This window comes from Lepidochelys kempii, chromosome 1, assembly GCF_965140265.1.
Source record: "Lepidochelys kempii isolate rLepKem1 chromosome 1, rLepKem1.hap2, whole genome shotgun sequence".
NCBI classification, from domain to species: domain Eukaryota; kingdom Metazoa; phylum Chordata; order Testudines; family Cheloniidae; genus Lepidochelys; species Lepidochelys kempii.
In genome coordinates this window covers 118,536,894-118,562,940 of record NC_133256.1, presented here as the reverse complement: position 1 = coordinate 118,562,940, position 26,047 = coordinate 118,536,894, and the positions used below count along the sequence as shown (strand labels likewise).

Sequence of the window (26,047 nt, the reverse complement as noted above, 5' to 3'; positions counted from 1 at the left end):
TTCAGTGGGTGCTGCATAATGTCCCTTCCAAACCCAGCCACCACTGGGTATTTAGTGAGGATGGGCACAGCCTGCATATCTTACTGAAGACGACGTATCCACAAGCAAATGTTTCCAACCCAGTGTCACATGATAAGCAATACCAGGACAAACAGTGCCATGATCAGATTTCTAAGGAGAAAGGTCCACAATGAGACACTCTGGACCTCAGGTCAATATAGAGCAATCTGTTCCATATTTAAACTAACATTGTCCCTAGTTAGCTCATGCTAAAATGTCAGAAGCCATTTCAATTCTATTTATTCCCTTCCCCCACAGCTATTCAGTGAATACATAGAAAATAGCATGATGGCTTCTTTTATATGCTTAGTCAGTTTCATACAGTTATGAAATGGTCCAGGGTTCTTGTATGAGTATTTCATATCATATACTAAATACGTTTGTAACCCTAGCCCAGTTATTCCAGTCTTGTTTACAGTGAGCAAGCAATGATAAAGCCTTTCAAAGGAGTTTATGGGAGACCATAAATAAATAATGTGCTGAGCATGCTAGACAATTAGTAAACCTCTTTCAATATCCCGGTTAAAAAGAAGGATGAGTCTTCCAGAGGTCTGAGTCATCCATACCCTGAAAGGCTTGTTTGCACCTGCAGAATGTTACTTTTGGAATCACTATCCAGCAGCTCCAGCAGCTCTTTTCCTGTTAAATGAATGTGGTTAACTTGAATTTTTTTTGTACTGGCTGATTTTTTAACGGGTGCTCTGACAGACGCTTTTCGACTATATGACTTTTTTTGAAAAAAAGCCAGTAAAAATATTTGATAAGGGGTTTTCTGTTTCCATGCTAATATCCATAAAGGCCTTCTCAGCAAGGGAGAGAGGACAGGTCTGAGAGCAGCACTGCTAAATGTGTCTGTCCCCACCCCCACTCCTAACTACGCACTTAAGCTTGCTTGCCAGCCTCCTAAGCAGCAATGAGGTAAGGATTCCCAACTTCAGGAACTGCAGAACAGCTCCAGGGAGCCTCCCCATCTCCAGCTTCCCCACCAGGTTCCCATTGCTTCCTGGCACACTACCAGGGTCTGGGGAGTGAGGAATCTGGTAGGTATACCCTCCCCCCCTTAGCTTTCATCTCTCCCCAGCTTGGTGCAGGAGTCTGGAGAGGGAAGATAGGGACCACCATGGCCATCCTCCCAGCTGCTCTTGCTTCCTGGTTCAGTGCAGGGGTCCTGGGAAAAGGAGACACCATCCTGGTTCCAAATGGAGAAACAGCAGCAGCTCTGTTACTGAATTACTGGGGAAGAATGTGCACTTGAGCTCCCCCAACATCCTCAGTGCTGCCTGAGAATATGGTCAGTAGAATAGCGCGTGACATAGGAAGTATAAAGGCCCATCAGCAAAACCATGAAACTGGGCTGTACACAAAGGGCACAAAGTAAATGCTGGGCCAGATTCTCAGCTGGTATAAATCGGCACAGCTCCCTGGAAGTCAACAGAACTACACTGATTTACAACAGCTGAAGATTGAAACCAATGAAAACAATTTTTCCCTTTAACTTCTTTCATTTACAGTCCTTTTAGTTGCAAACTAGTAAGCATAACATTTTCAGAAAGAGGTGTGATTTTCAGTGTCAATGTCCCTATAACTAAAGAGCAACCAGTAAAGTTTTCTGCAAGTTTTCCAGTAAGATTGTTTATCATTTTACTGCAACGGCAATGAAATGTTACATAATTGTCATGAGCAAACCCTGGGTTTCAGATAAAAAGAGGAGTTAAATCTAACCAGATTGAATGGCTCTATGTCACGTCAGGCAACAATTTTTCATATATTCTAAAATATGCTTACAAAAGAATGTTTAAAATGTCTGTTGGTGCGGGGGTTTTTTGTTTTGTTTTAATGCAGAATCCTTATTCATTCTAAACCTAGGAGAAATCAGCTCTTAGGTAGATTTGGACCACAGTACTACATCTGATTTGGCCATATACACCTGATCTTTGGCCAATAGGTGAGTTGGGTCTCAGGTCTTTCTGTACTGGGCCAAACACCACCACAAAATCCAAATAGCACTGAACTGGGGAAGTTCACATTCAGATATAGACTTGGACCTATCTCTGTACTTCAACAAATCTGGTTGTGAAAATCTCTAGTTACTTTTTTAGAGTCAATATCAAAAATATTGCTAAACTTTAAAATATACAGATTCAAAATGTGCAACAATTCCATTAGACTTCCTGTTACCTTACCAGAGAAATCTCAATGAGAAACCAGACTGTGGCCAGTAGGGTATTCAGGGTCATATTTTCATCTTGCTCTGGTAGAAGGGGTGATTTTGAAAAATTCTAACATATTGCACAGTACCCTAACCCCCTTGGACTTTCTTTTAAATAGGTTTGTGGATCAGAGCTTGGCTCTTCCATAGAGTTGCCAGTTTTGATAGGACATATTCCTGGAGATTTAATCATGACATAATCTTTAATTAAAGATATTTAATTCCTGGAGACTCCAGGCCAATCCTGGTGGGTTGGCAACTCTACTCTTCCAGTACTCTGGCCATAACAAAAAGCTTCACTATTTCTTATTAAGAGTCCATTCCTGCAGTTGCCTCTGTGTGGGTGGACTCCTGGGCTTGTTGCAGGATCAGGGCCTAACAGTCAGATCCTCAAAGGTATTTCACTGAAGTTTGGCACCTAAAATACAGTTGAGGACCTGGGCCTAAGTCATTATCAGTGACCACCAGGAAAGCGAGTGTTTGGAACTAGAAAAGAAATACCACTTCACTGGGTAATCACTTCATGAGCACAGCTGGGATGCTGCTGCAGACTGAACTTGCAGACTATCTCGCATGGCTTCCATTAAGTCAAAGAGATATGATCAACTCAAATGATTTTGAAACATTACTTTGCTGATATCATTCTGTTTCCCTTTGAGAAGTAGTAGAGGTTTCATTTCTCATTTTTTGTTGCAACATTTCATTTCTATTAAACTGCATCTGCATGTATACAATGCTTCTGCTTTGGCAAACAGATTAGTAAACTGTACAAAGGAACAAATGTAAGGAATGTGTTACTGCTAGAAGTCATCTTCATTGTTTCAAAGAGAAGTATACCTTTCAAGATCATAAAATAACCCTCTCTGAATTCAAATGAGTATAGACAACTATATAAAGTATCAGAAGTCTTACCAGGCACTTTTGAAGGACATGATTTTTTCTCCAAGTCCCTGTCTTTACTTCTGGATTCAGGAGATTTAGTGGCTTTTTCCTGCTTTTCCACGTTCACGTTACTGTTTGCATTAGTTACATTTTGCAAAACAGGCTTCCTAGGCAATGGAGGTTTTGTGATAAGCTGTTCAGAGGACTTTGTTTTAGATTTTATGTTGTCATTCACAGAGCCATTGATATTTACATCAGCAGTTTTTTTGATCTGTGCCTTTTCACCTTTTAGAAGTGATGCCAATCCCTCTTTTTCTAAATTAATCTCTGCACTGTATCTTTTAAACCCCTTCGATTCTGGTGAAGAGCTGTCTCTATCTTTCAAGGACAGTGAAGTGGATCTAAGTTTTACTTGAAAAGGACTTTTATCTTCACTGCCTGGTTGGCACTGGGATACCACTGGAATTGCATCAATGGCCTGAGAAACATAGCCAGCCACCATTTTGTCTGCTGCTTTGCCCGTGACCTCAGAGTCAGAATCTGCCAGCGACACCTGCTTTTTAATGCTATTTTTTTCCTCCTGTAGATCTGCGCCCACCTGCACATCCTCTTTCAACTTATCATTTCTTGAAGAGAGCTTGTTTTTTGACAGGGGTAATTTGACATTTAATGGACTTTCACATTCTGAGTTTTCTTTCAGGTGGAGGCTGCCAGCTCTTGGTCTCTCCCATGCTGATGACACTGAAAATTTTCTCAAGGTGCTGAGTTCATGCACAGCTTTCTCTGTTTTTTCCCCCCAAATTGCCTCCCTGTGTCCCAGGGACTGATTGTTTTCCTTGTCAGATGCAGCTAGTTCTTGAGTGGGCGCAGTTTGCTCCAGAGACCAGGAAGCAGATGACCCCAGCTGCAATGACAAAGCAGGCTGTGGGATGTCAGAGGAAACACAGGGTGAGTCTGTGAGCTGAGAAGACCTTTCAGGTAATTGCTTGCTGGAAGCTGGCAATGCAGCAGACTCCTTCTTTGTTTCCTTATTACAGGAAGTTTCCATGGGTATCTGACCATCCTTCTGTACATTTTTTTCTGGCCCTCTCAAACAAGAAAAACTGCCAGTACTGGTTGAAGTATCCTCTTCAGACAGCAGATTATTCACTAAAGACTCATTAAGAAACTGTTTATTTTCTTGATTTAAAGTATTAACTGACACATCACACACATTCCTGGTGGACACACTCAGTGTTCCCGAGGGCTCTTTTTCCCTTTGTGTTTCTCTATCCGGAGGGGGATACAAGGTGATTACGTTTTCTTTAGGCTCTAAAGGAGAAGGATAATCTGATTTAGAATGTGTTAATTCCAGCATAGTTTGGCAGCCCTCAGGATTATTCTCATGTAACGAGGCTTCCTGTACAATGGCAGACTCAGAAGCGAACTGCCGTGTGAGAGGCCTTTCATCTCTGTGTCTCGAGCCATGGGGAAAGTCTTTAGGCATTTCAGGTCTCTGCCAGGAGGCCACGTCACTCGTCACAGCTGTGCTGTGTGTCAACTTCTGATGGCTGGTGGTGAAGACTTCATATGTCAAGTCTGTCAGCATCTCTCTTCCATCGTGCTCCTCTTCCTCTGGGGTGCAGCTCAAGTCATTCAGAGACTCTGATTGGGTCCGCTACAAAGAGCAAACAATTATTAAGATTTTATTATTTCTTTATAACTTCACACACTTTTATTTATTGTTTAGACTGTGGCAGAGCCCACACTCTGGCAACTGCTTTCCAAAGATAGAGGAAGACAGTCCCTGTCTTGAACACACATAGCTAATTAGTTTATATTTAAGTACTATATGCTGATTTCATCGTATTATGCTCGGCAAGCTGTATTACGTATATGTGTAATAATTTTCTAACCAAACTATCAAGAAATCAAAGGAAGACATCATTTCCTGCCCCTACATAATTAACCTCTTTGATGCCTTTATATCTGTAGCCAATATCCAGCAAAGTTGAAGCTGTAGGACTCTGGGGACAAGTTTTTGGGGCTGGATTCACCAGTGCAATTTGGCTACATTGTGGTGCTCCAGTGGCAAAGAGCAGCTCCATCATGCCATTACACATCACACAAACCCTTCTTTGTAAGGCCTGACCTTGGAGCAGCAAGTCCATGCAAAGGGAATAGCAGAATAAAAGTACTCAATACGATAACGTACAGCAGATGGTCTTCTTACCTTTAGTCAAATTGTGACACACCCTTCCAATCTTTTGTAGCTTTTGTTTTCTTTCAAGAGTTAAAAATATTTCACGAAAGCTTATAAAGCATCTATTTATTTGGGAGGTCTTTTGATAACACATCAGGTAAGCTTTTGGAAATATGAACTTAGAACTGGCTGACTATACAGGATTATTTCAAAGCATTTTATTAAGCTGTGGAACATGCATTTTCACACAGTGCCTTTGTTAGCTTACTGAACCACTGTAGTCTATTGTGTAAATCCATATTTTAGATGTAGGTACTAATCTGAGGACTACAAAGCTTGCATTCTAAAGTGACTTATGTCTCATCCTACTCCCAGTTTTGCAAACAACAACGTTACCATGCTAGTTCATTATAAAATGTAGACTATTCCAAATAAAGGTCCAGGAATATAAAAACAGGATGTAGATTAGGACAGAAGTGCTCAGGCAAAATTGTATGAGGAAAAAATTACTAGTGGTAAGATCTATTAGACAGTGCAAAAGCTTTCCAAGGGAAATCATGGAGGCTCTATCTCTGGTTATTTAAGACAGGACTGGACAAAGCAATAGTGACTATACTTTGGCAACACTCCTGCACTGGCAGAAAGGAATGGCTTAGATAGCCTTTTCCACGGCTGCTTTTCATGCTTCTCTGACACAGCCTGCATTGTCACTATGCATAGCTCAAGATTGCTTTCCCAAGCACAAAAGTTGCTTACTGGTTTTGAAAAAACAACAAATCCTCTTGACATCATAATTGGGGGAAAATGATATTTATGTCTTTAAACAAGGTTCAAAATATCCAGACATACTAATGGAAATAATGTATTAAGAGCCTGTACAATTTTAATTAAAAAAAAATCAAGATTTGAGACAGAGTCAGAAAAATGTGTTCTACAATGGCTGTCTTTTTTACTCAGAAAAACTTCACTGAGGTACAAAAAATGTTTTTTTGCGAGGGCATATTTTTTGCTCAAATTTTCCACCTTTGCTGGTGAAGCCACATAAGGGTAAAGTGATTGGATAGTCCCACATAAGGGGGATTAGAACGCACGATGTTCCCAGGAACCAGAACTTGGCTCCCACTCATAGGCCATGTGATCTCTTATTTACGTGCCTTTCTAAAGTTAAAAATGTCCCAGTTGCCTTGGGGATTTTTTTAAAGCCCAACAACAAAATTCTTTCTAAAGGGTCAGATTTGACAGACCAAATTTCCATCCACAAAAATATGGTACAATCAAGTTATACTCTGGTTTTTAAAAACTGAGTAACAAATGCTACTAGAGCCTCAATTTTATCATCACGGTTAAACGCTGAAATAACACCTCACGGTAACTTTAAGAAGAAATGAAATGTAGCCATAAATCCTTATATCAAGAGAATTAACAAGAAATCCCCTCTCGCAGTGTGCAGTTTATACGTTGTCCTTAGGGGTTGTATTCCAGATGCATACACAATGCTTATTAAACATTAGTGATTAGAAAGCAATGAAATATCCACTCACAGCTCTGGCACTAGTTAATAAATGCTTATAGAGGCTGAAATAAGAATGGCAAGTCAAGTAAGAATGTGTAGTTTAAAGTCAGTGCTGAGTTCTCTGTTTATTTTTACAATTACCGAAGGAAGTCTTCTCATTTTACTAGATCTCTGGTTCCGTGGTTTTATTAAAAGCTTGTGTTTAGCAGCAGAATTATCCAAGCAAGTGGAGAATTCAGGCGGAGTGTCAAAATCAGCTGCTGGCGAGATGCTGCTGTCAGATGTTTGGGGAGATATAGTTTTAGCACTTGCATGCCTAGGGAATAGTTGGCCTTCTGTAGAGTGGGGCCTAGAAGAAGGACCTGATGTGACCTAAAAAAAAAAAAAAATCCCAAAGAAAACATCAAACAATGAAATCAAGCAATGAAAATAGGAATTTTACAGAGAAAAAACTTGTTTACTGGGATTTGGGTTTTTTTTTGTTTTTTACTTTTATTTCAGTTGCACTGCAATTACTAGCTTTTGCACATGAAATACTGTGATAGCAGTTTTGCATTTTAACAGCTAGAAGATTGCAATATCCAGTCTATTGGAAAGGAATGCTTCACCATTAAATAGCAGACCTAAAACAAACGAAAAAAGAGTCAACACATCTGAGAAAGGAAATTAGGAAAAACTTCAAAGGCCAATCCTCCTGGGTCAGCTCCCTTTCTGACTCCTACTCACAACCTACGGGGCTAGAACCTTTCTGCATTCCAGTCATACAGGGCCACGTCCCGTTCCAATCCTACAACCCTCTCTTTAAGAAAACAAAGTCAAAGATTAGTGTCCCCATTATTTAACCTACTGTGCATTTTTTCAGTTTATTTCCATTAGGAAAATCTGTGACGTTTTTACCCCAAATGGAATATTTCATCCCCCTCCTCCCTCCCCCACCCCAGAATAAAGTATCATGGCCTGCTCGCAGCCCGGAACTTCCAGCCAGTACAACAATCTATCCAGAAATAATGCTCTTGGTATCTTTAGGATCTGGTACTTTCCTGCCAGAAGAGTTCAACTTTTCAGCCTTCCATAAATTTAATATATAAATCCCAAGGTTTTTGCATAATTCTCAATTCCCATTCAGGTATGAAATTAGGATCATCTTACAAAATGAATTTTTAAAAGTGATTTTTCTTTTTCAATAATTAAATTCTTCAAAATAAGAAAAAAAATAAGAGGATATTGCCAAGGTATCAGCCATAACTTTAAAATGATCTCCTTTCACTGTTTATAGCAGTCCTGTGGCAGCTTGAAACTGAAGTATATTCCCTTATCGCAGTTTTCCTCTTCATTGTGCTTTGCGCTGCTACCCAAGTATGGTAGGCTGCTGACAGTTATATACAGTTTCTCTCAAATAAGAGCCGTGAAATATTTATTTTGCTTATGGAGAAAAATGAACATTTGTATCCAATGTGCCAAAAAACTGCTTTATGCACTGCAGCCAAACAGGTATTCTTTTGTATATAAAAGATCTGTTCCTGCTCCTATTCAAATCAATGGAAAAACTCCCACAAACTTAAGTGACAGCTGGATCTCCAATCATTCTATATTTAAAAAAGAAAGGGGGGGGGGTGCGCGGATAACTCAATTATGCCAGCTAAGGGATGTTTTAACTAATTTGGACTGAAGTTTTCTCTATGATATCTGCAATTTGCTAATGTGTAACAATGATACATGGGTACATTACACATTAGTGCCTTACAGTGAATACATTGACATTTCAGCTCCTTGATAAAGGCTCAGCACTTGCTCGCCTGAACGACTGACATGAATGCACGAAGCCCACCTTCCCCACCCCTTTCTCCTTGATCACTTGGAGATCGGACCTTAGGTAATACTAACACTGATCATTAGATTAGAAAAATAAAGAACACAGTTTCTGTCGCTTCACTTAAAATACAGCATTCGAATTGAGTTTCAGATGTATATTTGCTGCAGAGATCGTACGTCAGGGTATGGCTGGCCTTGTGTGTGTGTATAAGGGGGGGAGAAGGTTGAGAAAGCCCTTCCCAAGCAGCGCACAGTGGTAGGGTACAACCATCATTCAGCTGGCTGCACTGGTGAGAACAGGGCGCGAGGCCATTGCAGGGGAGCCGGCCCCAGAGGGGGAGTATCCAGTGGAGGTGAGGCCACAGCACCGTCTTCCCTCTTCAAACCAACAAAGCTGTGCTGTTGTGGATGGGGAGGACGATGACTCTAGCTACATCTTTTTCAAGGTGTAGCAGGTCGTGCTGCCCAGCTTGTGCCCTCCCACAGCCCAGGAGGGAGGTCTTGCACTGTCACTGGGGTGATGTGTCTCCTCCCCTCTCCTAAAGAAGCCCAATCTCTTAGAAGCTGCTGCTAAAGCCTGCACTGGCAGGAATGCATTTGTGCTGTGCCACTTTCTGGGTGTATCCTGAATCGACCAAAACACATTTACAACGTATTTACACCTGGTTTCAGAAAAAGAAAAAGAAAAAGAAAAGGGTTATTTCCTTTTTTTCTGAAATGGGTTAAAATTTCACTTTGCTGAGTAACAAGCAGCATTTCAAATAGTTTTATGTGAAATATATAGTGAAGAGGAAAAGATGCCAGCAATCTGTGTCATCTAAATGGGATTTAAAAGTATATTTTGCATGATTATCACATAACAGTCAATTTAGAACTGGCCAGCTTTTTTATTTTTCCTTTGCAATTCCCTCCCCCACATCTCAAAATTGCTCCTCGCTTTACTCCCCCCCCCCCCGGCATTGCATCCACCATAATGCAGCTGAGGAGGACTAACTGACTCTTCAGAACCTGTCAAAACCACTTTTCAATCAACCAGAATGATTTAGTGCTGATTGAAGAAAGGCATCTATTCACTTTTCCTCAAGGACTGCAGACATCACCACAGAAGAATCCCCAGCTCATGCTGTGTCAGGTGGACAGATACTGACTAAAGTCTGAACCCAGGTCTCCTAAGTAGCAATGCTAATCACTATTACCAGACCAAGTGTTACTGCACCAATGTAAGAGGATGGGGTGGTTTTGTAGTCAAAGCAGGGGACTGGGACTCAGAGGATCTGAGTTTTATTCATGGCTGTGCAACAGACTACCTCTGTTTGGGCACCTCATTTAGCTCTCTTTGCCTCAGTTTCCTCATCTGTAAAATGCAGATAATGATATCAGTCTCACAGGCTAAGTTTATCTATGTGTTTGGAGGCTAAATTCATTCATGTTTGTAAAGTGCTTCGAGATTTTGAGATGGGTGATATACCAGAAGGGGTCTTTAATTATTATTATTATCATCATTATTACCACTACTATTATTATCCCTCAGTATTACAGTATGAAGAATTTTTTAAAACAAATAGCCTTCACAACATACAAGATCTTTAAGCATAAAAGGGGGAAAGCCACTGTCTAAAATTCATGCCCAGGAGTCACCAATAAATCCTGACCATGAACTAACTCCATAGATTCGGGCAGTCAGAAATTTTGTTAAATCCTCTGCAGAATTCCTGCATTTTAGGTGTTCAAATGTACTTGTTTGTTCTCTTTTTGACTTTTTATCATCATCATCAATAATTCTTTGGCATTAGAGAATTCTGTTGATAAAGAATTGCAACTTTTAATGTTAGTAGGACAAGCATCAAAAAAAGCAAACAGGTATATACAAAAGGTTGTTCTTCCAGCAAACAGGCAACAAAGTAACATATTTATTCCTTACATTTCCTTAAAAGACTAACATATATGTTGCTTGCTTCTTAATATATTTGGTGGAAGTTACCTGTTCTTCTTCTTCACTGCCTGTTCCAGCTAAACTCAAAGAGCTAGGGTGCTTGTGAGAGTCAGAGAACTGTGGAATGGAATGAGGAAGAGATTCAGTAAAAGATGACAAATGAGATGATTACTAACAGAAAACATCCACACACACACACACACAATCTAAGCTACAGTCCAGTACTGCTACCAAGTTCAAGAATTAGTGAGGACCTTGCAAATATAAAACATAAGAGACTCAGGAAAAGAATGAAGGCTTCATTAAATACTGCATAGCAAAATTACATTTTAAAAATAATTACAAATTCTTGAAAGTTTTTTCTTCCCATGCTGGAGGACACAATGTTAAGAGTGAGAGTGCTCTGCTTTTATTGACTGATTCTGAAGAGACTCCAGATTTTTCAGACATTTTTTATTCCTGGCTGTTTTGTAATTCCTGAAAACTCACTCTCTCTGGACTGCTACAGTGGCTGGCTATAATAACCCAATACACATAACTGGCATATAAACACAATCAAAATAGAAGAGGGACACAAACATTCCTCCAGGAGCTACTGCAGCTGACAACCTATCACCCATATGGTTTTATGCATAGATGTTTGAAGAAGTCCAACCAGTTCTGATGAAGAGAGAGCAAACTTGATGAAGGACAGCAAACTGAGTCCTTTATCCTGCCCTTTCACACAAAAAAAGGATGCTCAAATAGGAAAGTCTAGTCCAGTAAATGTTGAGATTGTCAATATCACAATCTACTCACCCTTGTTGCTGTGCTGGAACTTAGAATTTCATGTAGCAAAGATATTTCTGGAGGACTCCTGGGTAACCCATCATCTTCAGAACTAGTCCCAGCATCATCCATCCGCTTTGCACGAATTCCAAATGGAGGAGGAGGCCCCAGTTTCATGCTGTGTTGGAGTTTCAACTGCAATATGACATGGAAGTACATTTTGAATGTTTTTTTTCCACATTATCTGACTCTGTCCACTCCAATGATTTATTTTGATTTTAACTCTACACAACAAGATACAATTTAATGAGCCAGAGCATAGAGCGCCTCCATTTCCGGTTCTCCCTGGGTACCAGACAGCTCATATACCTTACCACTATAATTTAGAGTGAATCAAGATATAGTAATGTTGTCAGATTAACAAATTATGCACTAATTATGCTGGGTTTCTCAAACTTCATTGCACCGCGACCCCCCTTACGACAACAAAAATTACTTCACAACCCCAGGAGAGGGGACCGAAGCCTGAGCCCGCCCACTGTCCTGGGAGGTGGAGGACAAAGTCTGAGCCCCACTGCTCCGGGCCGGGGGGCCAAAGTTTAAGCTCAAGGGCTTCAGCCCCTAGTCAGGGGGCCTGTAACCTGAGCCCTGCTGCCCAGGGCTGAAGCCCTTGGGCTTTGGCTTCGGCCCTGGGCAGTGGGGCTCGGACTTCAGCCCTGGGTCCCAGCAAGTCTCAGCCAGCCCTGGCGACCCCATTCAAAGGGGGTTGAGACCCACTTTGGGGTCCCGACCCACAGTTTGAGAACCACCGCCCTAATGTAATTATTGTTATTTAGTAGAAACCAAATGTTCAGTTACAGACAATTCTAAAAAGTCAAATTTGAAAGAAACTCAATTTCTAATATTTTAAAAGAATGTCTTATGTTACCTGCAAAGCTCTAATCCGATCGGAAACATTTTCCTGAGAAAACACTCGTACGGGCCTAGCAGGCTCTTGCGCAGGCTCAGGAATGAAAATGCTGTCATGTGATAAAGCTCTGCTTCCCATAATACCTGTGTGGGACCTAGGATAATATAATAAGCTAGTGAACATGTATACGCTTGTTTTTTTAATCCTTTTACCGGATACTTAATTCTTAGATTAACTAAAGAGGATCTTGTAAATGGAGATATCAGATAAATGTTGCTTATCATTTGTTATGCCTAAAATTCTAAATTGCTGATTGAAAACAATGGTTACAACAGTCAAATAAACCTGTGTAGTACCTTAAAAAGAAAACAACTTGAAAGCAATGACATCTGTAATGTTGATAAAACAGACTACTAAAATCCTAGAAGTAAAACCCTACAGAATTTAATCAATAATTATAATTTCTAAAGTGGGTTTTCCTTTAAGAATCCTACAACATTTAATAAAGAATTATAAATTATATAGGATTCAGAACGAAAGGAAAAAAAAACTATGGAAAGGATATTGTCCTCTATTAAATTTTAAGTGTTTTTAGAATAGCCTCTATGGAACCCTCCTACTTTCTTCTCTATTAAAATTATAATGTTTCTCCATACAAAATTTACACACACATCTGTGTGCACTACTTATTCCCTTTTACACTCCTGAGTCCCGATAAGGTTCTCCATGTACACATTGCCCATTCACCAGCCTGTACTAACATTTTCACTGATCTGTTTCCTTCAGGGGAAAGCCATGGCATGGAGGCAGGAGAGAAAAGAGAGGAATCCTGGTGACAACTCCAGTGGAGTTGGGGCGAAGGGCTGCTACATTGGCTATATGGGACCTGTTTCTAGACTCCCATGGATCCCCTAGGATCTGCTAGGTTAAGGCTGGTAATTCTGTTTGGAGATGGTGGGGCAATTTTGATTGGGTGGGAGGCGGAGAGAGGACAATCTGAGCCATGGATATTATGACCCGGATCCTGCAAGTGGATCGGTAAGAGTGGACACTTCTAATCATATAGAGTCCCACTGACTGAAGTGACATAGAAGTATGGGCTGGATGAATGCACTATAAGGTGGGTAGAAAGTTGGCTAGATTGTCGGGCTCAACGGGTAGTGATCAATGGCTCCATGTCTAGTTGGCAGCCGATGTCAAGTGGAGTGCCCCATGGGTCGGTCCTGGGGCCGGTTTTGTTCAATATCTTCATAAATGATCTGGAGGATGGTGTGGATTACACTCTCAGCAAATTTGCAGATGATACTAAACTGGGAGGAGTGGTAGATACGCTGGAGGGCAGGGATAGGATACAGAGGGACCTAGACAAATTGGAGGATTGGGCCAAAAGAAATCTGATGAGGTTCAATAAGGATAAGTGCAGGGTCCTGCACTTAGGACGGAAGAACCCAATGCACAGCTACAGACTAGGGACCGAATGGCTAGGCAGCAGTTCTGCGGAAAAGGACCTAGGGGTGACAGTGGACGAGAAGCTGGATATGAGTCAGCAGTGTGCCCTTGTTGCCAAGAAGGCCAATGGCATTTTGGGATGTATAAGTAGGGGCATAGCGAGCAGATCGAGGGACATGATCGTTCCCCTCTATTCGACATTGGTGAGGCCTCATCTGGAGTACTGTGTCCAGTTTTAGGCCCCACACTACAAGAAGGATGTGGATAAATTGGAGAGAGTCCAGCGAAGGGCAACAAAAATGATTAGGGGTCTGGAACACATGACTTATGAGGAGAGGCTGAGGGAACTGGGATTGTTTAATCTGCAGAAGAGAAGAATGAGGGGGGATTTGATAGCTGCTTTCAACTACCTGAGAGGTGGTTCCAGAGAGGATGGTTCTAGACTATTCTCAGTGGTAGAAGAGGACAGGACAAGGAATAATGGTCTCAAGTTGCAGCGGGGGAGGTTTAGGTTGGATATTAGGAAAAACTTTTTCACTAGAAGGGTGGTGAAACACTGGAATGCGTTACCTAGGGAGGTGGTAGAATCTCCTTCCTTAGAAGTTTTTAAGGTCAGGCTTGACGAAGCCCTGGCTGGGATGATTTAATTGCGGATTGGTCATGCTTTGAGCAGGGGGTTGGACTAGATGACCTCCTGATGTCCCTTCCAACCCTGATATTCTATGATTCTATGACTTCAGTTGGACTCCATGCGGATAGACTCATCCAGGCAGAACTGGTAGCAATATTGGAACCTATGAATGCAATGCTACTAGTCTCAGTGGAGCTTGTGGACTACAGTTTTTGTGGACACTGCTTGTGGGCTTGTCGTGGAGATGTGAGACTCCTTCATTTTACTTCTTATTTCTGAGGGGACTAGCAAGTAACTGCTTCTACAAATGTTGCACAGGGTGAATCAAATGCCTTGTTTCTTCCAGAGAACTGTTGGGCAGTTCCATGGGTCATTCAGGTAAGACTCTGTCCTGGTAATTTTCATTGCATGGCAGGATAGTAGCACTGGCTGGCTGGTAACCTTGCTAATGACATCCAAAATACTGGCAATTGTGTATCTGCCTCTGTTTAACTGATGGTGTTATTATTTATTTGTACTACCACAGCGCCTAGAGATCTGAAATGTGTGCATATAGATTTGCTTCTTCCCCCCTCTTTCTTTTTAAATAAAGCAAACCAAAGAATATAGCAAATCTTAATGTGACACTTTGGGACTCTCACAGCTATTAGTTTCTTTATGGCATTGGAATCTTGAAGAGATTATAAAAAAAAATACTACCACCAGTAAATAAAAAAAATCAGAACAAAATTGTGTAGCCCTGAAACTGAGATACAGCCAGAGGGACGTAAGGGAACACAAACATGAATGAAGAGTGAAATTTTCCTTGCAGTAGTAGCTATAAATATATTTGATAAAACAATAGGGGGAAAGAGATAATCTGTATTCCAGCTGCAAAAGGAAGGAAAGCCTGCTGCTTGTGCCCAATACATTAGAGACATTACAAGAACAGTTTATCTAAGTGAAAATGTGATCTCTGTAATGCGGACAAGGTCAGAGAGAGATCTATAACAATTTGCTAAGTAAGTGCCAGTCAGGGGCATTACAGCTCCTTTATGCACCTACATTTTACAAGACTGAAACAACAACTGGAGAAGCAATATTGTATGAGCACATGTATCCTTGTTTCCTAATTGCTCCATCTTCTTTCTGGACATGTAAACCTTCTAGATGGACGTTGGAGGTTTACAAATGTCCCAACAAATTGTGAGAGAGAGAATTCATTTTCCTTTCTTTCAGAGTATTTTATTGCCTTTGTTTTTACACAAAAAAGAATAAAAAACAACAATTTTACAAAAATAGAGCATGTGAGCAAGGTCAGAGGACTATACACACATTGGCACATGATAAGACTGAGTTACAGAGCACGTAGGGAAGGTCTGGCCATTACTGTTCTTAAGGATTTTTGTTGAGCAAGAATGCAACAACTCTGCTGTATCTATTGCTGCCAGTTTAGACACTCTGGGGTAACACCCACGCCTTCACATACTCAGCCCAGGCAGGAGTATTGTTACTACTGCCAATACTACAAAATGCAAATTTTTTTATTAAAAGATTATTTGGTTGTGTGGCGCTGCCTAGTGGCAATACTGTCTAATGTCACTCTAATGGACAGTACATTTTGGAAGGTTCGATCTCCAGCACCTATCCACACTTGCAAAAATAGCATCTCTTTTCCTCTGCTATGTAATCTCTGGAATAACCAGAATCTTGTTCATGAGGAAATACTGTTCATTAAAACAAAAACTTTCTTTCTAAGCAGCCAACCCTACTCAAGGCAGTGCATTGCAATGAATAATGGGCCTTTCCCTCTGTCTGTATATTCAATCAAATGTTTTAATTTTACACCATATGCCTCATATAGTTTACATGTTACAGATTAAAAATTAGGGAAAACTTTTCAAAAGCACCTACGTGATTTAGGAGCTTAGTTCCCATTTTCAAAACAGACTTTGGGTCAGATTTTCAACAACATTTACATTCCTAAAGATTCAGAAAGAAGCCCTAGTGAGATTTTCAGAAGTGCCTAGGCATATTAGGCATCTAGCTCTCATTAGTTTCAATGGCATTTAGATGCCTAACCTGTTTAGACACTTTTGAAAATTCCACTAGGTGCCTATCTCTATCTTGAAGAGCACAAATACCTTTGCAAATCTGTTCCATAGGAGCTGAAATTCCATTGACTTTCAATGAGATTGAGGTACCTAAATTCCCGAGAGTCAGTTTTGAAAATAGGACTTAGGAGCCTAAGTCACTTAAGCACTTTTGAAAACTTCATCATCAAGTTTATTTCTCCTCAGATAAGATACTAGTAACTGTTGCACGTAAATCACATTTACTTGCAATTTCCCCATTACCATCAGTATTTTCCGAAAGAAAGTGAGGTGCCTCAGAATGTAGCTTTTTGAGTAACAGTTGGAGGTAAGCACTTGGATATTTAATCATAAACATCATTCTGTCTTTTGGAAAAGCAATTACTTGTTTGTTTGCGAATAAAAGTAAGACTTACTCAAGTTCATCTTCAGAATCATAGTCAATGTGCCTGGACTCTGGGGCTGTGACATCACTAGCTGACTGACATGGTTTCAGAGTGATGCTCCCGGAAGATGGTAAGGTCTCTTTCCTTTTCTTTTTCCCAAAGAACTTTTTGAAAGATTTGAACTTTGACTTTTTCTTTCCTAAATAAAGAAATATTAAGGAAAGTCTATATGATAGTTTTAAAATTCCAATAGAATTTAATAGAGAATTATGACTTTTTTCTTAGATTTCTTCATAAGAAGTTTTTCTTGGGAGAAGCAACCTGGCCCACTGTGGGGTTGGATTTTTTTGTTTTTTTTGTTTTGTATTAACAGGTCTCTCAAGTCTAAATTGATTGCAAGGTATTATTATTATTATTATTAGCTGGAGGAATGCATTGTGATGCCTATGGCATGTTAGAAATAACCTATAATACAGGAAATAGGATCTTTTCTAATACTGGTTCCATCTGCCTCTTCAGATAAGATTTAATATAATTACACTATGAAGAAAAACCACTGTGTTAACTGATTGGGATGCAGAGATTTAAATTACAGTTTGGAAACTCAGTGTTGTTATTTAGCAAACTAAACAGTTAAGTTCTGGAAAGGCTTGTTTCCAAATGGCAAAATTAATTTAAATGCAAAAATGTCACATTTAGGTGGAAAATGCAGTGTCAGGAGGCTAATGCTTTTAATAATATCAGTTTTATAACAAATCCAGAATATTTTAGATGGTAATTATGTAACTCATTGGTTCTCAGAATATTAAAATAGGAATCAAGCAATAATCTGGAAAAGTGATGCTGTGCTGCTCAGAGGGGAGGGAGCTTAAATAGAGATAACTGCAATCTTCTCGTGATAAAAATTAGTGTTTTACCCAAAGCAATCCAACAACAAAAACCCAACACACTCGCAGAGGTGTCTTGCAGGGACATCATGCAAACTAATCCAAGATGGGCACACGTTTCGAACAGCAGAGATTATAACAGTCACCAGAGACAAAGGGCCAAAACTCAGACATGCTGCAAGTCCACTGAAGTGAAAAGAATTATGCCATTTACACCACATCTGAATTTCACCCTAAGAAAGTGTTTTAATTTAAGCATCTGAAAATGTCCCAAAATTGTAACTCAGAGAGAGAGAGAGAGCATAAGCGCATTCCCTAAATAAATAGAATCATTACTGTGAGAAGACCAAAAGATACTGAAACTCAAGAATTCTTAGCAGTAAATGAATACTTTTCATATACAGATGGAAAGTAGGCACTGTACCTGAATTGTCCTCACCACATCCTTCAGCCTCTCGCAATTTAGCATCCATTATCCTTGTGGAACTCATGTGATAGTCACTAAAAAAGGGAGGGAAGTAGAAGGTGTTTATTCGTTTCAAAGAAAAGTTAGTTTACAATCATCAAATGACCATTTTACACTGATGCAACTAAGTGTATACACCCAGAATGATAAAAATAAGTCATAGAGCAAAGTGCTTTAGGTAATATTGGAATGAATTCCATAGGATGTTGCAACTTAATAAGACAACTCCTAATCCTGCTCCCATTTCATTCTATGAGAGTTCTGTCACTGGCCTCAGCTGACAGAAAATGAGGTCCCAAACTTTTTCCATAGTGTGTGAACCACCTCTTCAGAGAGAATTTACTTCACGGCCTATTTCCCTTCCTATTTGCAATTGTGTTTCTGCCTTCCTTACCCATTAGGGATCTCATAACTTCTCTGTTGTAACTAGAGCATCTGTTTACATGGACAAATACTATTAGAAAAGTATACTGAATGTAGTTTTATTTTATTTCAATTAAATTTAAACTGAAGGATTGTGGCCCATTGTTGTATAGTTTCTTTTTTTTTTGACAAATTCACAAAAGGGTGACAGCCTTTTTAAAATTCATTTACTCACCAGAACAATGTAGAAATATAAGTCAAAATTAAAATAATGAACATCTAATCACAGTTCATTATATGTGTAATGATTTTCTTTTAAAATAGTAAGACGATTCCTAAATCATAGTTCTGTCCATAAAAAAAAAATCTAATTACTAAATATTTCTAAAGAAATACATGTCCCAGGCTTGGTGACAAAACAAATATTTATAATTTAAAATTCTATTTCAGAGCAGCTGTGCTCCTTTTTCCTCCTCATCTGGAGGTTGGCTTTGTTTGCCAAAACCATCAGTTCATGGTAGACATGGTATAAAATAGTAGCTACCATTGACTGTGACTCAAATACTGTGATAAATATTCAGACACCATGGTGATTGGTGCCCATATCAGAACCTACATAGAAAAACTAACACATCATGGCTGTCATGGACCACTAAAATAAGAGAAAGCTTCAATAGTAGGCACGTAATTCAAGGACTTAGAGAAATGGAAATGTAAGATTGATTGCTCCAGCCTGAAATATGATGCATTGCCTGAAACATCAGTGGACTTTTGAGCCAGACTATGACAAACTACTACACTACCCTACACTACCAAAGTCACTGCCATCACAGAATAACATGAATGCTTCTCCTGCCATATTCAGGATCTACATTCTACATCAACCAGGCCAGTAAAATTCATTGAAAATGAACCCTTCCAGAATCACAGTTTTTAATTTTTTTATTATTTAGCAGAATTAATAATCAATAAAGATAAACACTGAGAAGACAGTGGGCTCAACACATGCAAATGAGGGAAGGGAGTGCCTCAGGTTAGTCAGCAAGTGCAGTAACTTGCCTGATTAAGGAATGCAGTGAAGCAGCAAGGCCAGGGGTCTTGTCCAAAGACCTTATCTGCCCCTTCACATGGGCGGGCGTGGAGGGAAGGGAAAAAGAGACAGAACTATGAGGAAGCAGAATGGCCAACCCCTGAGCACATGGGACGGAACCTCCCTTGGGAGTGGCCTATGAAACTCCCCAAATCTCCTCGGGAGGCAGTCAGCAGCAGTGATGGAGCAGCCAGAGAAATTCCTCCTGATGCCCAGTACCACAGAGGATTCCCACACCATGTCTACTCCCAACCAAGTGAGGCAGTAGCCTTCCCACTGCCAGGAGCAGCTCTCCCGCGGGGGCAGAGAACAGCAGCAATGGTGCTAGAGCAGCAGGATGCCGGGAGTCTTAGCCAGAGGGTATGTATGTCCCTCTCTAGGAAACGCTATAAAGCAGTCCTAGAGCCCTTTCCATTTTAATTGATGTCAAGCATGTTGGACACTGGGGCCCCCTCCCAGGGAGCTGTCTAGGGAAGGCAGCAGCACGGGGTGCCACCTTCAGTATCTACAGAGCCCTGCTGACATCTCCAGCTGTTGACTTTGCGTGGCATTTATTAGGTTTCTGGGTTTTGGCTTGAGTGTACGTGTGGGCGGTGCCAGTGACTGAACCATACAGGAGAAGCTAGGTGTATCTCTCTCTCTATAGTATGGTTCAATCACTGGCACCCACCCCCACAAACATACATACATATTATATACACACACACACGAAAATACACAAAGATTAATGTGTATGGTATCTAATCAATTATTCATGTTATAGCTCTCCAGTTCTGAGGTGCCAGAAAAACCTCAACCTCACCTTGTGATAATGCTAATGACAGGCATGGACCCAAATCAATGCCTCCATAGCCTAACTCCAGACCCTATTTACACTCGGTAGTATCTATTAGACAGTATGAGCTCTTTGGATCCTGCAGTCCCTGCATAAGCAACAGATACTAAGGCTCAGATCCTCAGCTGGTACAAACTGGCATAGCTCCATTCACTTTGATTTACACGAGCTGAATATCAGGAATATTATAGACCCTAAACATCCTATAGATAGAGTATAGACCACTCATTATCTGAATATTTGGAAGTCATTTTGTCAACTTAAATTTTGGGTGATAAGCCAATTTGGTGGCAAATTCTCACATATAAAGAGATGTTTATGACTAAGATGTTAAAAAGCTTCAGATTAGCAAATTTAAAGCAGCATTTTCCAGTCTACAAGTGAACTAATTATCAAAGCTCAAATATTAGAAATTTAACTCCTAGAGGGATCAGAAAAAAGATTTGACTCAGCAAAAAAAATGTCAGAAAGGGTCATACTGAAAGATTATAAAAACTCATAAGGAAATTAACAGTATTACTTGTCAATTTTCAGAAAAATCATTCTGTACTCAATAAGTGAGCATTTCAAATTTGGCACAGATATACAATCTCATTTACAAAGTATCAATTCCTGCTTTAGAAGTAAATCTCACTATTTTAAATTAGAGCCCCTGTGATGCCTGCAAACTAATGAACCAAATCTGAACACTGCATGCTAACATTCTAAAATCTAGCAAGGCTTTGATTTGGATTTCAAATCACCAAGGCGTGGGAATGTTCAGATGATAAATATTTGCAGTTTGGATTCAGAGCCAGCATTTGATTTAGTTGTTACAGACCTATCACAACCATCCACATTCATTTGTATGAAAGAACACAATACTCAGTGGAGCAGAAGGTCAGTAGTTTCTCATGAAAGTTGTGTTATGAAAACATACTATGTGACTAGGACTACAAGGTGTGTCAATATCTTGATGATGACATGTCACAAAGAAATTTGTCCCATTCAATCTCACTCCTACAGGGGAAGGAGTTTCAGGCGGGCATTACTAAATAAGGATTTTTTTGCTGTCTTTCTTCCTTCCCGCACCCTTTTTAAAAAATTAAATGAGTTCAGAGGTAAGAATTAGACTTGGGGAGAAAAAGCAAATGAAAAGAATACAAGAGAGAATGTGGCAATGTGATAACCGTTAATTTTCCTCTCTCTCCTATGGTTGATATATCCAGATATTTTACAATTAGACAAAATAACATTTTGTCGCTAATGAAAAACTTCAATACAAATAATATTTTAAAAAGCATTGTTAAAAATAACTTCAGTGGGCGGAGGATCTGGCCCTTAACTCTCAAAATATTGTGAAATGTACTAAAACTTGTACCTTTAGATTACAGCCGTGTGTTAATGTGGGCTCAGGGTAGGCAAATGCAGGCACTCTTGGGGTATGGAGGAAGCCCAACAGCCAGGAGTCCCTAGCTGCAAGTAGCTACAGCCACAGAAGCCACATCAGATCCAGCCAACTGGGGGTCTCTTTATTCCTCTCCACAGAGCTAATCCTGACATGAGGGGCACTTTGCATGGGCCATGCTCCTCACAGTCCCCTCCCCCAGTCATATGACTCAGGGAAGGTAAAAGCAGGAACATTAGGAATGAAGCAAGGTCACAAATCCATAAAACACTTCACCTGCAGCAGAGCAGAAGAAGCAGCACCCAGAGCAGGAGTTTCAGGATACAACTGAGGGGTTCCCTAGCCTTTTCCACAGACCTAGATCTGATATCAAGCCTCGTGCAGTTATAGATGGGGAGGAAAGTAAAAGTGGGAATTCTTGGGAGGGAACAAGCTCAGAAAGCCAGCAGAGCTTCCCTAGCAGCAGCAGTGGGAGTAACAGAACCTTCACGGGCAATGGTGATGTTCCACGGCCCAGGTCTTCTGGCATGCCAGTCTTACTGTGGTGTCATGAATCCAATCCCAGGGGACCAGGATTTGGAGCACATCAAAAGCACACAACTATTTTTCACCTCCATAACAACCAGCTAAACCCCCAAGTTTATCTCTGAAAACAGGGAGGATCGTGATACAGAGATATCACAGTGGGTGGTGGGAGGAGGCTGGAAGGTCACTTGAGGGGGAGGGGAAAATCAGAAAAATGGAAGTATGTCAAGCGAATATCCTCTAGTGAAAAGCACAGCCCAACTGAATATCCCCTCCTGTTGAAACCTTCTTCTAGTGACAGGTGCCTTCAAACTGACCCTCCTTTTCCAGCTGCAAAAGCCTTCTTCAACTTCTCCAGTGACAAGCACTTCCAAACCAACCCCTTCCTCATGACAAATGCCTCAGCCCTCCTGTTGATAAACCTTTCTGTACTACTAAAGATAAAGCCCCTCCAACCCACACCCACCAGCTATAAAACTCTTCTGCGCATCCCTCACAACACTTTACAATATTAAGAAAAATGCCCCATTTTTAGGCTCCTGTAAAGTGAGTCAGAAGTTCCCCATCTTCTTCCCACCCCCCAGTTTGGGACCTGCACCTCCTGTTCAAGGATCCCAAGCAAACAGAGGCAGAGCAGAAGAAGCAGCACCCAGAGCAGAAGTTTCAGGATACAACTGAGGGGTTCACAAGAGGAACACAGCCAAGGGGCATCAACATGTCTCTACTTCCAAAGCCGGAGATAGAGAAGCAGGATACCCTGATACAGGTGGCAACTAGTTCTGACTACTGAGACCACTGTGGCTACTGATCTATACAAACCACCTGTCTCTACTGTCACCTTCCTCCCCACTGCCCCTTTTGTCAGTTAATTCCCCTCTTTTATATTGTCTAAACCCTTGGTGGCGACCTCCCTGGGGTAAGGGACTGCCTTTGTATTGCTAGTTTGTAAAAGGTCTAATAGAACAGGGCCCATGATCCCTGCTGGTATTGTGGTAGTACCTAAGGACCTCAAAAATAAAATGAGAAGGACCCTGCAGAAAAGCAGATGAGGGCGGTGGAATACACCTGGCTTCATATGCATCCCTGACAAGGACTTGTGCTAACATTTTAACATTTGTCACGACCAGCGTTTCAGTCATCACAGATCAGGACAGAAAAATAGCAACACCATGTACCTACTGTCTCTTCCATTTTCTTACAAGAGTTCTTAGTCAGATATGCTGGATGTGGCATCTTTGTTTAATTCTTTTATTTTGATTTTGCAGTGTACATTTTGCCTCAGTTATCAGACAACCTGAACTCTCATCCCTAGTGCATTTGTAATTATTTATTTCCACAGAATGTGCAGACTCTCTGGGTAGCATCCTCAGAAAACCTAATACAACAGCAGCAGTCAGCAGCACACAAAAAATTACAAACACAACAAATTTCTATGGGGGATGGAAGGGGAATCTGCAACTTCTCCCTCATATTTTCAAACCATGTCAAAGACCATTCTTTTTTCTATGAGTTCAAAAGGAAAGGAGATAAACTCTTTATAAACATTCCTCCAGAGCAGCCTGTTAAAAAGTAAATTGGGAAAAAAAGAGCACACTCTAACAAAGAATATATAGAGTCATACAGCTGAGGTCAGAAAGGACCACTATGACTGTGGAGTCTGACCTATAGAATTGCACCCAGTGATCCCTGCAGTGGAGGAAATTATTCTTTCCTACCATGTAACTGAAAGCTATTGAGTATTTATGGTAGGGAATAATTTATGGTTAAAACAGAACATATCTTGTAAAAGGTCATGCCTTGTTCAAGGGACAGGCTTAGCTTCCACCCCCTTCAAACAGGATGCAAGCGAAAGCACACCACCACCACCTAAAAGGCCATATGGGGGAAAAGAGAGAGTTTAGGAGGCATAGCAAAATCAACACAAAATAAACTATACTCAAGACATAACCCCTCTACTCACCACATTATAAATTTTTCTTTTTACAAAGTTGCTGTTTTAATAAATGTTTTTTTCATTTTTATTTAGGATTGCCAGCCCTTCAGGATTGGCCTGGAGTCTCCCAGAATCGGCATCTATCTCCAGGTGACTGTTGAAAGCACTCCAGGAGATTTTAATAGGATATTTTAAAATAATGACATTATGTCATGTTGGGGAAAAAAAATCTCCTGGAATAGCTTCAGTCAGAGTTGGCAACCCTATTTTTATTCTATACAGTAGAAAACAGAACGAGCTGGATGGCTATCTGATACGATAACAGGATAGGTTTCAGAGTAACAGCCGTGTTAGTCTGTATTCGCAAAAAGAAAAGGAGTACTTGTAGCACCTTAGAGACTAACCAATTTATTTGAGCATGAGCTTTCGTGAGCTACAGCTCACTTCATCGGATGCATACCGTGGAAACTGCAGCAGACTTTATATACACACAGAGAATATGAAACAATACCTCCTCCCACCCCACTGTCCTGCTGGTAATAGCTTATCTAAAGTGATCATCAGGTTGGGCCATTTCCAGCACAAATCCAGGTTTTCTCACCCTCCACCCCCCCACACAAATTCACTCTCCTGCTGGTGATAGTCCATCCAAAGTGACAACTCTTTACACAATGTGCATGATAATCAAGTTGGGCCATTTCCTGCACAAATCCAGGTTCTCTCACCCCCTCACCCCCCTCCCAAAAACCACACACACAAACTCACTATCCTGCTGGTAATAGCTCATCCAAAGTGACCACTCGCCCTACAATGTGCATGATAATCAAGGTAGGCCATTTCCAGCACAAATCCAGGTTCTCTCACACACACCCCACCCCCATACACACACAAACTCACTCTCCTGCTGATAATAGCTCATCCAAACTGACCACTCTCCAAGTTTAAATCCAAGTTAAACCAGAACATCTTGGGGCGGGGGGGTAGGAAAAAACAAGGGGAAATAGGCTACCTTGCATAATGACTTAGCCACTCCCAGTCTCTATTTAAGCCTAAATTAATGGTATCCAATTTGCAAATGAATTCCAATTCAGCAGTTTCTCGCTGGAGTCTGGATTTGAAATCCAAATCCAAATCAAATCCAGACTCCAGTATATTGTATATACTGCAAGTGGCTACATTAATTAAGCACGTTTAGGGCTTGATCCTCTGAAATGTTGAAATCATTGGGAGTTTAGGATGCTTTGGCACTTTGCAGGAAGTGCTTTGTACTTCACAGGATCAGGCCTTTAGTGAGTTTTAGCTGCTACTAATAAAGCTCAGTGGACCAAATTAGCCAATGAAGTCACAGGAATTGCACCTGCATACAGTAGGTTTGAACCCAGTCCATTGTTCATAATATTCTGCACATTTTCATTAATTCTGAGCCCTTCCATGTTGCATCGACTATTTGCTTTCAGCTTCCTAAGGTGTGATCCAATCAGTGATTTCATTAAGCTCCATTAGAAACTAACAACAGCAAAACCTTTTCACATTTCACTGTAATCACATGCAATAGTTTCCTGCATTGCACAGTTATATCCCAGGGCTACTTGCTGTTGTTTTGCCAAGAATTTATTGAAAAGTGCAAACTACAAAATAAAGAGGAAAAGTGCATGCCACAGTACAGAAGTGGACACACTTTACTGAATTATTCAGGAATTCCGACAGTGCGAAGGTAAAACCAGTCTAAGTAAATGTCTGCACAATGCATACAA

At 40.6% G+C, this 26,047-nt stretch overlaps 1 protein-coding gene across 6 annotated transcripts in view; it reads right to left on the bottom strand.

Annotated features, from left to right (window-relative positions):
- The window catches only part of TSGA10 (testis specific 10), a 203,583-nt gene that overhangs the window by 21,780 nt on the left and 155,756 nt on the right, over positions 1-26,047 (bottom strand). For 4 of the 6 annotated variants that reach the window (XM_073352435.1, XM_073352455.1, XM_073352463.1 and 1 more), the window contains 7 exons: positions 18,119-18,195; positions 16,838-17,006; positions 12,288-12,423; positions 11,390-11,554; positions 10,640-10,708; positions 6,988-7,218; positions 3,182-4,808 (listed from right to left, as the gene is read on the bottom strand). In XM_073352435.1, coding sequence (XP_073208536.1) covers positions 3,182-4,808; positions 6,988-7,218; positions 10,640-10,708; positions 11,390-11,554; positions 12,288-12,423; positions 16,838-17,006; positions 18,119-18,195 — 2,474 coding nt within the window. The remainder of the gene's footprint in view (positions 1-3,181; positions 4,809-6,987; positions 7,219-10,639; positions 10,709-11,389; positions 11,555-12,287; positions 12,424-16,837; positions 17,007-18,118; positions 18,196-26,047) is intronic. The other 2 variants (XM_073352444.1, XM_073352479.1) reach the window with 2 other exon arrangements.